The 19,749-nt window shown below is 36.3% G+C and overlaps 1 protein-coding gene across 1 annotated transcript in view; it reads left to right on the top strand.

The window, feature by feature from the left end:
• Positions 1-2,987: 2,987 nt before the first annotated feature.
• Positions 2,988-19,749, top strand: part of LOC111061328 — a 53,890-nt gene continuing 37,128 nt past the window's right edge. Inside the window, exons 1-2 of the mRNA XM_039425968.1 lie at positions 2,988-3,178; positions 3,762-3,807. Of these exons, the coding sequence (XP_039281902.1) occupies positions 3,106-3,178; positions 3,762-3,807 (119 nt within the window). The 5' untranslated portion in view covers positions 2,988-3,105. The remainder of the gene's footprint in view (positions 3,179-3,761; positions 3,808-19,749) is intronic.

Here is a 19,749-nt window from a genome sequence, read left to right as displayed (position 1 = left end):
AAATTGAAAAATAGATCAAAGCATTAAAACATGAGAAAAACAGACAATTCTTCATCCATTGATTTAAGCAGACAAATGTATCCACAAGAGCTCAATGTATTCTATTATTAATATCATTCAAATGAGAAATAAGATTTTGCTATCCATTGAGAATATCTTCCATTCTAGGAAATCAAAGGAGATATTATGATCATATATGCTCATTGCTATAACTCGTTCATTCACAAGCTTAACCTCTACTCATTTCTCTCTACCAGTTCTTGAAAACTATAATCAAGCTCTCATATCACTGATAATCAATGGAATTTCTTATTGGACTATTTGATCAATTTACAATCATTATAAATTCAATGAGAATATTGTCTCATGAATAACTTTTTTCAAAAGACTTCTAAATGATACATGAATTTTGCAATTACTGGAAAATTAGAAGAGAGTAGAAATTTATTCACTTGAAAATAGTTATTTGTGCAACTAGTGCACAAAGTGACAGTTTGCTGCACCGAAAGAAACGTTTACCTCGCCTACGGCTCGGGCGGAATGGTTTCTTGAGTGCAGCAGAGGAACTTTGCGCACATATTTCACATTAAGTTTTTCCTACAGTTACCATTGAATATGAAAAGTGGGTAATTATGGGTAAAATTGCCTGAATAATGTATGTGTGTTTGAATGGCGGGGCGGCTTTGTGGTGTGTGCTGTGGTGGCACTGTGCTGTCGCTGTCCTCCGTTATAATATATGATTAATAATTAGCGCGTTGTGCTTCGTTGCACCTCTGCTCACTATAGCAGCCACAGCAGTCACTGTTACCAACTTCATTTTGATTTTGCTGCACTGTTGCTCCATATAACCTACTAACTATTTTGCGTTGCCATGTTGCAAATCTGGAGTGCAGAAAAATTTTTTCGCCCCACTTGGATGTAATGAGCTGGTTTTCGTGCGTCATATGGAGGCCGAAAATGATTGTTTTCTGACCAGGCCGGTAAAAGTTTTACGGCCCTAGGGCTGTAAAATAACCTTGAAGTCAGCTGATTCTGATTTGATGTGAACGTGTTTACAAAATGGTTTATGAAACGGAATCCGTTTATGCTTCTAGAATTGAATAAAGTATTTTGCAATAAGATACTATCATTCTATTTGGATAAATGAAATACAAATAAGATATGATAAACTATTCAAATTCAATTTTCAGAGTATAATAGAATCTAACCTCAAACCTGCTTTTAATCGTACTGCGTTTGATCGTTTATCACGAAACCTGGTGGATAATTTTCGAACTACTTGGGCAATATCCATGGTGCTGAACGTTTTTACAAATATTTTATGTAACGGAATCAGTTTATGCTTCTAGAATTGAATAAAGTATTCTGAACAGAATCAGTTTATGCTTCTAGAATTGAATAAAGTATTCTGCAAAATAATACTATCATTTTATTTGGATGAATGAAATACAGATAAGATATAAATATTATAAATTATTCAAATTCGATTTTCAGAGTAGGATAGAACTTCTAACCTAAACTTCCGAAGTCAATGACAACAAGCATTGTTGACGTTGACATTCAGATTGGCCAAATTTCAAGTGTGCTAAAACAGCTGATCAAAAAACTTTTCATTATTTGTGTTTATTATTCAAGAATCAAAACATTCATAATAATATCATCTTATTGTCATTTGGAAGAATAAAAAGTATAAACTCAACCTCTTACATAATTGAACATAATCTTTTAGGTTATTTATACAAATCAGAATAAAAAATAAAAATACTTGGACAATTTCCTGATATTCAGATTACCTCAGATTTGCTAGAGCTATGACCTTCCTGTTTTGCTTTCAGAAGTGCCTAATAAACAATTATTCTCATATTTATATTGTTTATTTTTCTGTGTGGCGAAAAATAACGTTCTCACCATGGGCAAAAATGTTTTTCCGGCTCTCAATCTTTTCTAGTCCTCGGCCTACGGCCTCGGACTTCAAAAACCGATTTCGAGCCGGAAAAGTCTCATTTTCGGCCCTAGGTGCGAAATATACTATTCCCGCACTAGAGCGAAAAAGTGATTCTTTGCGTTCTGTAATCAGTGCAGCAATGGCCACTTTTCAACGTAACTGTAGAAAAAACATATTAATTCCTGAAAAAAACTTTTTTCTTAACAGGTGATGTCACCCGTATTGTTTATCGGAATGTGCTCGATTTGATGTTTTATTGTAGATAATTATTGATGAGTGGAGTTTTGTATATTATATAAATTCATTTTTACGCTTATCCTTTATCTGTGGTACAGCTTTATAATTGTGTGATTTTATAGGCCTGGCTATCGTTTTGTGAGACAGATATTCTCTTGTCATTATGATAATAGTTATTTGAATAATAATTATAAGCTCTATAATTATTATCATAATTAGAACAGAATATTCTGTCTCACGAGACTATAACTCGGCCTGAAAAAACTACAAAATAATAAGCTGTTAGTAGCCTACGCTGAATAAATAATTACTAACTCCATTCATACTACATTAGGCCTATAGGCTACTCTCATCACATTTTCTATATTGGATCGGAGATAATATTGATGAAGATAGTAATGAGTTATTGGAATGAATATTAATTTATAACAATATTCAATTGCTAATAAATTTTGTAGAGGCCAAAATTTATTTAAATGTTAATATTTAATAATAACTATTTCGAAGCCGGAAGCCTTATTCAAACTCAGAGGCTAGCAATTCTATATGCTAGTGTATTAAGAAGTATTATTGAATTCCAATGGAATAAAAATTAGCTCATTGCAAATACGAATAAAATATTAACAATCAATCATACAATCAAAATAAATTTTTCCAAACACACATTTTGATCATCTATCGTAAGAAAAGACAAACAAATTATAATCACATATCAACCACATATCATCAGGAAATAGGATATGGATGGAAATATATTGAAGGTTATCTGTCTTATTCTCAACTAGGATAATCTAATTCACAGTATTTTTTTCACTAGTCTCACCAGCGTTCTTATGGATTCAACCTGGAATTAGATTAATCCATATTATTGAATTGTAGTAAAATTCTTAGAATCAAAAATTCAATTTCTCTCAAATTTTTAGATGGGAGTGAGACCAATGAAGCTGTTAATATGTGGATTTGGATATTTTGCAATAACCATGGTCTCAATTCTACGTAAGTGGGCCTACAGAGTGCATATAACTCAAATCTTTAAATTCAAATTATAATTATAATCAGGTTTATTTTGAGAATAAAATTCTCTCAGACACTCTCAGAAAGTTCTGATAGATTTATTATAGTTTGAAAGGACCCATGGACCATTTCTATCATTCAGGCTGACAATTACATTAATAGATTGAGGATTCTGTAGGAAAATTAAGTAAATAGAGGGAAAATTCATTTTTAATGAATCAATTTGAAAAATCTGAAAATAAGACACTAGGCTAAAAAGCTTGTATTATCTCAATCGAAACTGAATTTCCTTGAATGCTATATTCTAAGTTTTTAAATTCAATTTCAATTAGGGTGCTACAGTAGGCACTTGTACCGTATCATTTTAATCTTTTCGGTAGCTGAATTTCCTTGAATGCTAAATTCTAAGTTAAAAATTCAATTTCAATTTATGGTGCTACAGTAGGCACTTGTATCGTATCATTTTAATCTTCTCGGTAGCCTCTCTATAATATATATTATTATCACCAATATATTTCTATACTTGAAGTGAATTACACAACTGGATTATTTTGTCATGATTTAGATATCCCAGAAAAGACGACTGCCACGATTATTGGAAAGACTGTAATGTAAGTTAATTAATTCAAAATACCTCTATATTTATATTATATGCCTACAAAAGCGGAATGGCACTTACTCACTGACTGACTGACTGACTGACTGACTCACTCGCAGAACTAAAAATCTACCGGACCAAAAACGTTCAAATTTGGTAGGTATGTTCAGTTGGCCCTTTAGATGCGCACTAAGAACGGATTTGAAAAAAATTCCAAAGATATGCCCAAAATGTGCGTTTTTCCAGCGTTTTTTTTAGGGTTTTCTCAGTTTTATCGAGAACAAATGAACAGAATATGTTCAAATTTAGTACAGAAGCTCAGCTAGGGTGTAATAATGTTGTGTTAGAAGGAATTTGCAATAACGTCGAAGATACGCCCAAAATTAGCGTTTTTCCAGCGTTTTTTGCTTTTTCTGAGATTTATCGAGAACAAAAGAACAGAAATTGTTCAAATTTAGTACAGAAGATGAGCTGGGGTGTAATAATGTTGTGTTAGGAAGAATTTGAAATATCGCCAAAGATACGCCCAAAATTAGCGGTGTTTTTTGCGTTTGGGTGATTGAATTTGAAATAACGCCAAAGATACGTCCAAAATCTGCGTTTTCCAGCGGTTTTTGTGCTTTCTCAGCTTTATCGAGAACAAATGAACAGAAAATGTCGAATTTACTACAGAAGCTCAGCTGGGGTGTAATAATGTTGTGCTAGAAGGAATTTGAAATAACCCCAAAGATACGCCCAAAATTGGCGGTCTTTTGCGTTTTCTCAGTTCTTTCATGTAATAGACTGAAAATGTTCAAATTTGGTACAGAGGTTTAGCTAGGGTCTGAAAATTTTGTGATGAAGTGACTTCAATATTTCATCAAAGATACGCCCAAAATCAGTGTTTTTCTCAGATTTTCTGAGCTTTCTCAGTACTTTGACTTTCTGATGGAATGAAGCATGCCCAAATGAAAATGCAGGCGAGCGGAGCGAGTCTGCTAATCTTATATTTGGACGATCTAGTCGGGGATCCAGGGGGCAGAGCCCCCTGGCTAGACGGATATGGCGAGAGAAGCGAGCCTGACGGCTATAGTCAAGAATATTGTATACATTGTGTAGCCTACTATTATTTTACTTAGGGCTTTATTACAGTAATAATGATATTTTGGTGATGCTGGTCCCTCACTATCAAGCTTCTTTAGACGCAATTTCATCTTGTGGGAAATAATATTCAATCTCAGCTATTAAAGGGTCTGGCAGTGAATCGGGCGATTTTGAAATAACTGTTAAAAATCAAAGAAGTTGTTAATGTTTTTTATTTGTATCGCCCTAATCTATAAAGAAAAGCATTATCATTTCATTCAAAATATTGTTTATTTCTTTAAAATTATGTCGGCAAGTTGACGTCATTCTCATGCCTGGCATTCGTTGAGGCGCTGAGAAAGAATCAGCTCAGTCATAGCGAATGGAGTGTATTGGTGGAATGCTAATGTGTGTAGGGAGTTGAATGAGGGGGATGGGTGTTGAACACCCATTAAGCTGCGCGTGCACTAGGTCGGTGGAGCGGCGCGGTGCGCAGGAGAGCTGAAAATGAAATGAATAGCCGTTTTGGACTAGTTAGGCCAGTTTCACACGGCAGAGTCCTCGCTCCTGGAAGATCATATTACGGAAGATCATATTTCATATTTTGAAGCTCTCCTGTGCTTTCACATGGGGATCTTAGGCCTCTTTCACACGGCAGAATCCTAGCTCCCGAAGATCATATTACGGAAGATCATATTTCATATTTAGCAGCTCTCCTGTGCTTTCACATGGGGATCTTACAAATAAGCCGACGGATCTAACATTTACGCCGACGTTTGCTCAAAGTATGACTCATCACTTTTTCTCAAAGTCTAACTTTCTTAAAAATATAGATAGAAGATTTCTGATTTCGAATTTGGATTCAGCGACCCCAAATTCTTCAAAGCATAAGTCCCATTTCCAAAAATACCCCAAAACAAGGGAGTTATAGCTGTTTTTAATACAGCTTTCCATTATCATATGATTATATAGTAAACGTACAAAGATAACAATACTCCTGCCTCACGAAGAGACAGGCAAAGGTTTTAAGAAGTTTTCAAACACCTAAAAAGTTTAAACATGAACATTTTTAATTTTTAAAAGTTCAAAAAAAAATTAAACTTTGGAAAGATGAATCCAAATATGAACTCATAAATCATCTCCACTCATCACCCAATAAAATACGAGGAAAAGGACAAGTAAACTTCACTGAATTTCAATTGTCATTCAACAATCTAGTTTATCAGGTTCAAATAGTTGAATATAACTCCAAAATACCAGTAAATATTTCATTGCAACAATCAGAAAAATCTATTATAAACATTGTGGTGATCTGAATCGATCTATGCGAAATAGGAACTGAAAGAATAAAAAATGTCATTCCATTCCAACTAGAACGAAACTGATGTCTGTGTTTGTATTAGAACTGCTGAGTGGATAATGCATACTGAGAAAGTTATGAATAGTCCAGACCAGCCTGGCGACTTTGATGCTTTTGACACCGGAATCTGGTTTTATTTTCAATAAAGAATGGAAATCATGTATCATAGTAGAAAGCAGTTCTATACTTTGTATTATTATATGAGTATTGATTAACATAATCATGGCTTGTCGATTTTAGTCGCTGAGCTGAATCCTCAGTCGTAGAACTATGGACCAAGCACTAGCTTTTGCTTTCTATGTCAGTAGATAAAAAAGGAGGACTCTGGTGCACAAGTGCACCATAGTCCTCCTTCACCTCAAGGTCATCCAGGTCAACCACCCCCAACCTCAAGGTCATCCAGGTCAACCACCCCCAACCTCAAGGTCATCCAGGTCAACCACCCTAACCTCAAGGTCATCTAGGTCAACCACACCTACCTCAAGGTCATCCAGGTCAACCACACCCACCTCAAGGTCATCCAGGTCAACCACACCTACCTCAAGGTCATCCAGGTCAACCACACCCACCTCAAGGTCATCCAGGTCAACCACACCCACCTCAAGGTCATCCAGGTCAACCACACCCACCTCAAGGTCATCTAGGTCAACCACACCCACCTCAAGGTCATCCAGGTCAACCACACCCACCTCAAGGTCATCCAGGTTAACCACCTTAACCTCAAGGTCATCCAGGTCAACCACCCTAACCTCAAGGTCACCCAAAAAAAAAAATTAAAAAAAAAATAAAAAATAGAAAAAAAATTAAAAAAAAAATAAAAATAGAAAAAAAATTAAAAAAAAAATTTAGAAAAAAAAATGAAGAAAAAAAAAATTAAAAAAAAAAAAAAATTAAAAACACATAAAATCGGAAATAAATGGGAAAAAAAGGAAAAAAATGGGGTATAAAAGGAATTGTTCTGCAAGGAGTGGGACATTGTGTCTTGGGCAGTCGTGCCGTCAAAAGGATCATAATATCCTTCTCCAATGTTGAATTGTGGCTCAACACTCCACCTTGCACTCATGACAAACATGCAATCACCGCAAGGGCATGGTGATTCAGGATCTGCTGGCGCCATTGCTGATTGAAGTACTGGATATAGATGTTGTTGACAGCCCATGTTGATAGCAGGATGAGCACACCTCGACTGACTTTGTAATAACTGCTTCAAGGAAATCCAGCGATGGGTGGAGACAGTTGCGTATGCACAATGGATTGTTGACACTTCCTGGCATGAGGTATGACGTAACTTTTCAAGCAATTTTCTCAAAATGCTGTACTGGGATGCATCACCATCTATTTTATAGTCATTGGTCATATCAGCAAGCTCATCATTTGATAAGGGACGTGACCGTTTAGCAGGATAGTACTGCTTCCTGACTCATTGACTTTATCAATGAGCTCATCATGTGATGAGGAATGTAACCGTTTAGCTGTTGTAGTACTGCTAGCTGCCTGAACCTTGGGAATTTCTTGAGAGTCAATCATCTCTTCCTCCTCATCCTCCTCCTCCTCCTCCTCATCCTCCTCATCAATGTGTGCTAGAGTGGGATCTTGTAATGTCCATGTGCAAGAGTTGTAATTCCATCATCTAGAATATACCTCTTCTCATCAGCTTTGCTCAATGCCTTCTTTCTCATGACTTGGGTCATGATCTGATGTCGTTGTACATGTCCTCTGTCTTGACAAGGTAGAATAAGCTATCAGTATCTTGATATAGGAGTTGAAGACGGTCCTTGTAGATGGGCTTCATGATGTTATAGTGGAATTCATACATGAGGGTTTTGCTGATGTCGAGCACTGATAACCCTATGTAGATAGGTTTGTTCAGCTCCACTTTCTCTTTATGCATCGTAACAGCACAGATATTCTCGCCAAAGATGATGCGGTCCTTGTACACTGGTCGAGCAATCAGTTTCTTTAATCGCTTCTCGTCATTCACTAGCTCCATACTCACCCTTTTTCGCACATTTTCCATTGTCTTGCCAAAAACTGCGTTGTTCATAAGTTTGAAGAAATTTTTCTCAAACTTATTCTTCGACTGCTGTCGAAGTCTGGTGTTCAGCATGATGTAGGGTGCTAGGAAGTCCTCCTGCTCAAACCGCACACCTCGATAAACTTTAGTGATTTTCAATCCATGTTGTACTGCCTGTTTTAGGGTGTGGTAATGACATACATATCATTCACGGTTGCTTAGAGCTGTCATGAGTCGTACATGATTAGATTTAAGAGTTTTTTTGTTCTCTGCTAGGAATGGGAAGTCGTTATGCTCATCATGCAATTCAGAAGGGTACTCAATGTCCACCTCCAAGATGTAGCCAATCTTTTGAACATCTCCAACACCCTCAATACCTCTGCTCACCCCCTCCAACTCATCTTTCTCCATCCACTGGAATTTCCGGCATGGAAGTGGTTGGCACATTGCCCCGCCGTACAGGTTGTTCGCATCTGTGTACAGGAGATATGATGTAGGCTTCTCGGGGTCAATAGGCGCTCCTGTGTAGGCATTGTTGGCTACAGCATGACGGTGTATACAATTTGTTATTCCTCCTCTGATACCTCGCTCGATAAACATGTACATGTCATAGTCAGTAAGGAGCTCAAGCTTGACTTTAGTATATTTCAGCATGACATCAAAGGAAAAGCCTGGAGATGTAAAGTAGTGAGCACAATCCAAATCATAAGTCTTCATGCATACATCGCGGAAGCTCTCAAAGACATCAGCCAACAGGAGAACATCTGTTTTCAAGTATAGGTCGCTGTATTCTCCCAGAGTTCTACAACTGAATTGGTTCCACACAGTTTGAGCATGTTCATAATCATCACTGCTAACACTCCTATCAACCAGCTTGCTGAAAAATGCCTCTTTGGGTGGTAGCAATGTTTCTTCGAGTCTCTGCCATGAATCGCAGTAGTCGTATGGAAACACTCCTTTCCTTGAGACAAGGCTCAATTTGTTTCCAAACACCTTGGCAGTATGTGGCAGCACTTTGGACAAGTCTTCTGGATTTGATGCTGATTTGACTAGGTTGGTGACCAGATTGTCTAAACTATCAGGCGTAAACCGGAATGTATCGATGAATCGAAGGTGCATTTTTGGAGATATTTGTTTGGTGAATGATATATACTTTTCCAATGAATTTGGGATGACAGACAGCCGATCCTTATCTCTACCCAGCTCTGGAATAATGAGGTGTGTATCGTAGTTTGAAGAGTTGTGGAGAAACACTGGTATGAATGATTGTCGCTCTCGCTGCAGGTTGCATTTACGGCATAATGCATTCCGGTAGATACCAGTTATATGACAATGGTCCTACACCTTATCTTTATTGAACCGTTCATTGCAGGCCTCACAGAAATCAGCTGCATTATGTCGTTCTTTCTCTCTTTTGGTTAGTGGGAACAACTTGATATTCCTGCAGTCAATTGCCTCATCTAAATCTTTTGCATACATGGTGAGGGTCTTCATGAAATGTTCGGCGGCATCAGGACCCCTGTAGACAATCGGCTCATGAGGGATTAGGTTAGTGATTGTCAGCCAGGAATCTTCCAAATATGGGTCCCGCACAAAGTATAAGCAGTAACTCATTGCCCGATGATACTGGATAACTTTGGTAGCTTCACCAATCCATTGTTCATTGTCTTCATCAGGTTTCTTAGGCTAATCCTGATGAGCAATCCATCGATGATAAGCAAACTCCATCCACTGGAATTTCCTTTGAATTTCAACTCCTCATCCAGTAGGGTCATGCACGCTTGGTTGATGATGTCTGGAAGATTGATGATACTGAACATGGTGTAGTTTGGAGTTTTGAAGGCGACATTCTGAAACTCTTCTTGTTCGAAGAAGGTCTTATCAAGGGTGCTGCGGAAATATGTTGCCTCCAATACTAGATTGAACTTCATTGCTCCATGTGTCTGCAGTTGCTGACTGATGATGTGAACAATTTTATCCTTCAGACTGCTCAGAAAGGTGTGGAAATCTTTGGCAGGCTCATCCTTGTATGCATTATTGTAGTATAGAGTTGTGAGTCGGGATTTGAATGCCTCCTCCAGGACAACAAACTCGTCCACTGAGTTTGCTGTTTGCTGACTTCGTACAGCTTTGCTCATCTAGAACAATGCAAAACAATATTGTATTAGTAAGGTATGCAGTATTCAACTCTATATATAAATCACTATCAACAGATGTGGGGGATGAAGGTGGTGAATCGGTATCTAGGATCGTGGGTCGGGGATGGAGGTTCATAGGTGTTTATGTTCTAGGGATGATGGTCTGGAGCTGTATGGGGGAATGTGAATGGGGGTCTAGGATCTACTTTGTAATTATACGTTTTTTAGGTTAGGATGGATTACAACCACCAACTCGAAGAACCTAATTCATAATTAAACTCGTAACTTGTATGTATTGGAACCTAATTCATAATTACACTAGTCATTTTTGACTATGTCATTTACTCTATGTATTGGAACCTAATTCATAATTAAACTTGTCATTTTTGACTATGTCATTTACTCTATGGTGTTTATGTTCTAAGGATGATGGTCCGGAGCTGTATGGGGGAATGTGAATGGGGGTCTAGGATCTACTTTGTGATTATACATTTTTTAGGTTAGGATGGATTACAACCACCAACTCGAAGAACCTAATTCATAATTAACTTGTAACCTGTATGTATTGGAACCTAATTCATAATTACACTAGTCATTTTTGACTATGTCATTTACTCTATGTATTGGAACCTAATTCATAATTAAACTCAACATTTTCGAATTTAAGTAATTTTAGAATTTAATTGTCAGTCTCAAACCACCTTCTTCAAAATTCTACTCTTTTGAACTTAATTGTTAAATCATGAATATAATATAAATATATATATAGAACTATAAAATGCACTGGTACTTACTCTTGATGTTGATAAAGATGAAAGTGATCCAAAACCAATATACTAAAATCACACACACACGTACTGGTGGTACACACACGTACTGACGGCACGACTGCCCAAGACACAATGTCCCACTCCTTGCAGAACAACTCCTTTTCTACCCCAGTTCAGGATCCGGAGGAAATTTTTTCCATTTTTTCCCTTTTTTCCCATTTATTTCTGATTTTATGTGTTTTTAATTTTTTTTTCTAATCTTTTTTTTAATTTTTTTTTTAATTATTTTTTTTTATTTTTTATTTATTTTTTTTTTTTTTTCATTTTTTTTAATTTTTTTTTATTATTTTTTTTTTAATTTTTTTTCATTTCATTTTTTTTAATTTTTTTTTTTTTTTTTTTAATTTTTTTTTCTTTTTGGGTGACCTTGAGGTTAGGGTGGTTGACCTGGATGACCTTGAGGTTAAGGTGGTTAACCTGGATGACCTTGAGGTTGGTGTGGTTGACCTGGATGACCTTGAGGTGGGTGTGGTTGACCTAGATGACCTTGAGGTGGGTGTGGTTGACCTGGATGACCTTGAAGTAGGTGTGGTTGACCTAGATGACCTTGAGGTTAGGGTGGTTGACCTGGATGACCTTGAGGTTGGGGGTGGTTGACCTGGATGACCTTGAGGTTGGGGGTGGTTGACCTGGATGACCTTGAGGTGAAGGAGGACTCTGGTGCACTTGTGCACCAGAGTCCTCCTTTTATATCTACTTATGTCGTATACCGTAGACACAAACTTTGGCTTTTTTGTTGTTCGATTTTTCCCATTCTTATGAATTCTGTTGAATCAAACATAATGATATTCAACAAGTTGCGCTGAACCTGGTAGAATTCATAGGAACGGTAAAAATCAATTTTACGGGAATCGATGTGCATGTAACTGGATTTAGAAGATGAATATGATAATGTGTTCTATCATAATTTAATAATTATCACAGAAATGTTTAAGTGAAAACGTTGGGCGCAAACCTACTGCCATGGGGAGACAAATAAATTTATGATAAGCTAGATAGCTTGAATAGTGATCTGGATATCTGTTACACGTTTTCAGTTCAAGACATAATATGTATTAGAATAATTTTTAATCGGTTTTGTCAATCGGTAGGAAAACGTTGGTTTTCCCAATTGATCTTACTCCCTTATTTTTGGGTATTTTTCAGAAATCAAGATAAATATCCTACCAAATTTCCTACACGAATACAGTGTAAGTTGTATTATAATAATTATATGATAATAGAAAGCTTTATTGAAAACAGTCATAACTTCCTTGTTTTCGGATATTTTCGAAAGTGGGACTTACGCTCTAAAGAATTTGGGGTCGCTGAATCCAAATCCGAAATCAGAATCTTTCTATCTTCATTTTCAAGAAAGATAGATTTTGAGAAAAAGTGATGACCGGAGAGACGAAGAATCACCATGTGAAAGCGGCGATATGTCCACTAGTATCTTGATCAAATCAGGTTTCTGCTTGACTCGAGGGGAAAAGACGTGACAAAAGGAGGTTCCTGGCTCGGAATCATCATATGAAAGACACGATTTGACTCAATGTACTCCGACAAAAAAACGTGAACACTGTTCAGTGTTCAAGTTACACATCTCCTATCGTGTGAAAGTAGCCTTACGAATAAGCCGACAGATCTAACAACTACGCCGACGTTTGCTCAAAGTATGACTCATCACTTTTCCTCGAAGTCTTACTTCCTTAAAAATATAGATGGAAGATTTCTGATTTCGGATTTGGATTCAGCAACCCCAAATTCTTTAACACGTAAGTCCCATTTTCAAAAATACCCGAAAACAAGGGAGTTATAGCTGTTTTTAATATAGCTTTCCATTATCATATGCTTATATAGTAAACGTACTAAGATAATAATACTCCTGCCTCACAAAGGGACAGGCAAAGGTTTCAAGAAGTTTTTGAACACCTGAGAAGTTTAAACATAAACAAATTTAATTTTTAAAAGTTCTAGTTTTCCAAAAAATATTGAACTATGAAAAGATGAATCCAAATATGAAATCATAAATCATCTCCACTCATCACCCAATAAAATAGAAGGAAAAGGAATGTTGTACAGTAAACTTCACTGAATTTCAATTGTCATTCAACAATCCAATTTATCAGGTTCAAATCGTTGAATATCACTTTGAATTCCCAGCAATTATTGACTATTTCTTTTTAACAATCAGAAAAATCTATTATGAACATACAGTATAAAAATTGTGCTGATCTGAATCGATCTATGGTAATAATAGGAATTGAAAGAATAGAAAATGTCATGCCATTCCAAGTGATGTCTGTGCATTAGAACTGCTGAGTGGATAATACAACTATACTATTCATGCTGAAAAAGTCATGAATAGTTCAGACCAGCCTGGCGACTTTGATGCTTTTGAAACCGGAATCTTGTTTTATTTTTATTAAAGAATGATACGGAATGAAAACCATGTATCATAGTACAAAGCAGTTCGATACTTTGTATCATGAGTAAGATTAACATAATCATGGCTTGACAATTTTAGTTGCTGAGCTAAATCCTCAGTGTTGCCATAATGCGGAAAGCATAACCATTGTACCAACTATTCTAAATTATCGTACTGTATTTCGTGAAGCCATGCTTTGTTAAAGCCAGTTACTCAGAAAGCGTTTTTTTGTTGTTCGATGTTTTGTCATCCTTATGAATTCTGTTGAATCAAACATAATGTTATTTAAGTAGTTGTGCTGAACCTGGTAGAATTCATAGGAACGGTAAAAAATCAATTTTACGAAAATCGATGTACATGTAACTGGATTTAGAAGATCAATACGATAATGTGTTCTATCACAATTTAATCACAGAAATGTTTAAGTGAAAACGTTGGGCGCAAACCTTCTGCCATGAGGAGACAAATAAATTTATGAAAAGCTCGATAGCTTGAATAGCTATAGATATTTGTTACTCGTTTTTAGTCCTAAGACATAATATAATATGTCTTAGACTAATTTTTAATGTTTCTTCAATCGGCAGGAAAACTTTGGTTTTTCAAAGTTATCTTACTCCCTTATTTTGGGGTATTTTCAGAAATCAAGATAAATATCCTACCAAATTTCCTACACGAATACAGTGTAAGTTGTATTATAATAGTTACAGTACTTACGTACTGTATAGTACAGTACCTGTTCGTTTTTACCATATAATTATAATTATGATAATAGAAAGCTTTATTAAAAACAGCCATAACTTCCTTGTTTTCGGATATTTTCGAAAACGGGACTTATGCTTTAAAGAATTTGGGGTCTCTGAATCCAAATCCGAAATCAGAATCTTTCTATCTTCATTTTCAAGAAAGATAGTTTTTGAAAAAAAGTGGTGACCGGAGAGACGTAGTACCTAATCACCATGTGAAAGCGACGATTTGTCCACTAGTATCTCGATCAAATCAGGTTTCTGCTTGACTCGAGGGGAAAAGACGTGACAAAAGGAGGTTCCTGGCTCGGAATCATCATATGAAAGACACGATTTGACTCAATGTACTCCGACAAAAAAACGTGAACACTGTTCAGTGTTCAAGTTACACATCTCCTATCGTGTGAAAGTAGCCTTACGAATAAGCCGACAGATCTAACAACTACGCCGACGTTTGCTCAAAGTATGACTCATCACTTTTCCTCGAAGTCTTACTTCCTTAAAAATATAGATGGAAGATTTCTGATTTCGGATTTGGATTCAGCAACCCCAAATTCTTTAACACGTAAGTCCCATTTTCAAAAATACCCGAAAACAAGGGAGTTATAGCTGTTTTTAATATAGCTTTCCATTATCATATGCTTATATAGTAAACGTACTAAGATAATAATACTCCTGCCTCACAAAGGGACAGGCAAAGGTTTCAAGAAGTTTTTGAACACCTCGATAGCTTGAATAGCTATAGATATTTGTTACTCGTTTTTAGTCCTAAGACATAATATAATATGTCTTAGACTAATTTTTAATGTTTCTTCAATCGGCAGGAAAACTTTGGTTTTTCAAAGTTATCTTACTCCCTTATTTTGGGGTATTTTCAGAAATCAAGATAAATATCCTACCAAATTTCCTACACGAATACAGTGTAAGTTGTATTATAATAGTTACAGTACTTACGTACTGTATAGTACAGTACCTGTTGGTTTTAACCGTATAATTATAATTTTGATAATAGAAAGCTTTATTAAAAACAGCCATAACTTCCTTGTTTTCGGATATTTTCGAAAACGGGACTTATGCTTTAAAGAATTTGGGGTCTCTGAATCCAAATCCGAAATCAGAATCTTTCTATCTTCATTTTCAAGAAAGATAGTTTTTGAAAAAAAGTGGTGACCGGAGAGACGTAGTAATCACCATGTGAAAGCGACGATTTGTCCACTAGTATCTCGATCCAAGCCGGTTTCTGCTTGCCTCGAGGGGAAAAGACATGACAAAAGGAGGTTCCTGGCTAGGAGTCACCATGTGAAAGACACGATTTGACTCAATGTACTTTGACAAAAAAACGTGAACACTGTTCAGTGTTCAAGTTGCACGTCTCCTATCGTGTGAAAGTAGCCTTAGGCTCGATGCACACTTGCATCATTTCTAGTCGCGGTTTTACGACCAGAGCGACAACTAGCTTACTGGCGTTCTAAAAGTTGTTAGAAGTATATGGGTTCCGTACAGAGCAGTGCACATTACAGCGTCGCACGCCCGTTTACGCTTTGCTTACGCTGTGCTGACGCATGCCGGACGCCACTTTCTTTACGTCAAGGCGGGCAAGCCCCGTTTCATTCTCTACTTCAAAAACTTAAAATGCGTAAAAATGGTGATAGAGAAATTGTGATTACAGATTCAGATTCAGCGCCTCCAAATTAGTCAAATGGCCTCGCGGCTATCGAAAATAATCTAAATTGAAGAAGTTGTGGCTCTATTGGATATTAAGTCATTTTATGTAAACAGTTCTCAATATACTTCGAATGTTTTTTCAAAGTTTCATTAAAAAAACTGTCCTATGCTATGGAGTTATCTTAATACAATAACATACTTTGTTATTGCATTGAGGTGAAAGTAATAGTCCAGAAATAATTTTACTATTATTACAGTAGCCGTTTATTACTATTATTACTTGATCAATAACATCTTGCTCAGAATTAAATTCTAAGAACTATTATTCAATAATAATAGTAGAGGCCTGAGTAGTTTCCCATGATTTTTATGTTCTCATTGTTATAGTTGACTTCATTCATACTTTGTATCATTTCTGTTTCCTCTGATTATTATTATGAAATATAGGATCTTCGATCTTATTGGAACAATAGATATTTTGAAATAATATATACTTACTTATCCTGGCGCTACAGCCCGTTGTGGGCTTTGGCCTCCTCCACAATCTGCCTCCAAGCGTCTCTGTCTGCTGCCTTTCGCCTCCAACCTCTCACTCCCATCGCTCTCAAGTCTCTCTCCACATCCTGCATCCATCGAGCCCTCTGCCTCCCTCTTTTTCTTACAGCTTCCAGTTTCTTATACAGCATTCCTTTTTGCATTCGTTCATCGGCCATTCTTTCAACATGTCGAAGCTACCCTATTCTTCTTGCCTTGATGAACCGGAGAATATTTCTACCTTGCAGGATGGCTTCTATTTCGGCATTCTTTCTTATTCTCCATGCACCATTTTCATGTACTGGACCGTGGATCCTCCTCACCAGCTTTCTATCAAACACCAGTAACGCATTGCAGTCTTCTTGCAGGATCGTCCATGCTTCACATCCATATGTGACAACTGGTCTTATGAGCGTTCTGTAAATCTTCATTTTTGTATTTCTAGTGAGGAGTTTTGACTTAAGCAGTTTGCTATTTGCAAAGTAGGCACGGTTGCCAAGCATTATCCTGCATTCAATTTCCGAAGATATTTTATTTCTACAGTTAATTCCTGTTCCTAAATATGTGAAGCTTGTAACCTTTTCAAACGTGCTTTCTCCTATTTTGGTGATTCCTGGGTCTCCAAGTCCTCTGGTGTTCATTTCCATATATTTGGTTTTTTGTTCGTGTACTTCAAGGCCTACTATCTTGGCTTCATTCTTGATCTGTAAGAAGACTTCCTCCAGTGACCGCATGCTTCTTGAAATAATGACAACATCATCTGCATACGCTAAGACCTGCGTCATTCGATTTGTGATATTGCCTCTCCTGTCAACGATCTCCATGGTCCTCTGAAGAACAATATTGAAGAGTAAGGCCGATAGTGCATCACCCTGTCTCACGCCATCAGTTATTGTGAACTCCCTGCTCACTCTCCCTTCACTCAGAACCATACCTTTTGTGTCACTCAGGGTCATTTTCACTAAGTTTATTAGTTTTCTAGGGAACCCGTATTTTTCTAGAGCTTCCAGCACTTAATTCTCTTCACCCTGTCAAAGGCCTGCTTGAAGTCAATGAAGAGCATGTGTAAATTGATGTTATGTTCATAAAACTTTTCCATTATTTGCCTTAGGGTGAAAATTTGGTCTGTTGTACACCTGCCAGGCCGGAATCCACACTGGTACTCATCTATTATGGCTTCTGATAATGTGTTCATCTTTTCTGTCAGAATGCGTGAAAATTTGAAATAATATATAAATACGGTAAATACCAACCTCCGAATGTCGGATAGCAGTCGGCTAGATTGATGTTTGCGTTGAAATCCAACAATTCTTGGTAATGCATGCTTCATTCAAAATAAGTTTATTCTCAGTCAGTTTGTCACAATATAGTGAGTCATATAGTTGTGCTTGTGATTTTAGCATGTGCCAAATTTGTGTGAGTACTGCATAGTATTCTTGTACTACAAGAATATAATACTTTTTTTGGTTGTTGAATAAATTATAAGTCCACTGCTCTATAATCTTTCACCTAGATTTCTAAGTTTAGGTGGAAGAACTAAAGGAGGAAGGTTCTTTTCATCCAGATCATACATAACCTTTGGCAACATAAACATTCTTTCAAGATTTTTGGAGAGAAATAGTACAGGCTCAGCCTAGTTTTTCCTCCAATGTCATAGCTATATTATTATGATTAGGTGAACTTTCTACTTAAGAACATATAATACTGAAGTATTCTTCTTTCTCTTTCTCTAGTATTCTTCTTTCTCTTTCTCCAGTATTAGTAGTGTACGGTAGTATAAAAATACTAAAGGAGGAAGAACCCCTATCCTAATCGATCCGAGAAAAAGGACTTGGCTCTTAAAACTGGACTCACGTATGTTCAGGTAATATTGTAGTGATAATGAAATAATCGAGATTCACTACTTCAAATTTAAGTGAAATACAATTAGACATAGGTTTTCAATAATGTATAAGGGATTTGGTATAGGCTCATTTATAAAATTCTGATTGAATATTATAAGTAAAAACTGAGGGATAATGTTTAGAAATTTACAAATTTCCCAAGTTAGCTACCTATTTAACAACTATTCTATTATTCAACACAAAGCATGTACAGTACAATTTCACATCCACAAACATAGTGCCTCAGTCTGTGCTTCGCAATTAGTGAAGACCGAGCTCTTAGAATTGTATCTGAAATTTCTAAAATTGTATTCTAAAATGGATTTTGATGTAGATTACTGAAGTTTTAATAAGTGCAGTCCAGAAGCATCCTGTGGTTTAGGACACCCTTCAGAAACGTACCACGACCTTTTCAGGACAGTGAGTATATAAATAATGAGACAAATAGCCTGCACATATTCAATATGGATTATAATTTGCTATGTTGTCAGCTCAATGTTTTCAGTTTTCAGGTGTTTGTTGTCAGCAGTCAGCACTATTGTAGAGCTATCCAACACAATAGTCTAGCTCTTTGAAGTAGCGATCTTCGACATCAAAGTAACAGAAATAAATGGATATGCAGCACAGAATTCAAAGTAATTTCTATGATTGTTCTGCCGGTTCATGGAATTATTGGTGATCTTGCATCTCATGCTATATTTTGGAGGCAAATAGAATACTTTTTCTATGAATGCTGTGTATATAAAGTTAATGTACTGTATTGCCATGCTACCATTTTCTCCTAAATAGGTTGGATAGCATTTTTCACCTATCAACCTAAAGAAAGTTATCGGCTCCAAAATGGTAAATTCTTGATAAATTAAATTATGAATGGATCTATTGCTTATGAATAAGAAATCCTGTTATCAGAGCAAACCAACTTATAATTTTCATAAGAATTTTGGCAATATACAACACAAATCCACAGAACAACATCTTACAACACTTAAACATATAGCATCATTACAAGCTAAAATACTTATCCATTTATATAGATGAAAACAATGGCTATAGGCTTGTAAACACACAAATCAAATTATAGAAAATTAGAACACCATAAAACTGTTCAAATCTCAAATTAAAACATTATAAATTTCAATTAAACAGAAAAATATTCAGAGAGCACGAACACTTTCAACAGCCAGCCACCATTTTTTCAGAGAAGAGAAACAAAGACCCGCCTTTTAGATGAAGCATTAGTGTTTAGATGAAGTGACGTTATGAACACGTCATCGATATTAATTTCCAAAAAATTATAAATTACAAGTTTAGAATTTACA

Source organism: Nilaparvata lugens, chromosome 4 (genome assembly GCF_014356525.2).
Source record: "Nilaparvata lugens isolate BPH chromosome 4, ASM1435652v1, whole genome shotgun sequence".
Classification (NCBI taxonomy): Eukaryota; Metazoa; Arthropoda; class Insecta; order Hemiptera; family Delphacidae; genus Nilaparvata; species Nilaparvata lugens.
This window is presented reverse-complemented; position numbering and strand designations above follow the sequence as displayed.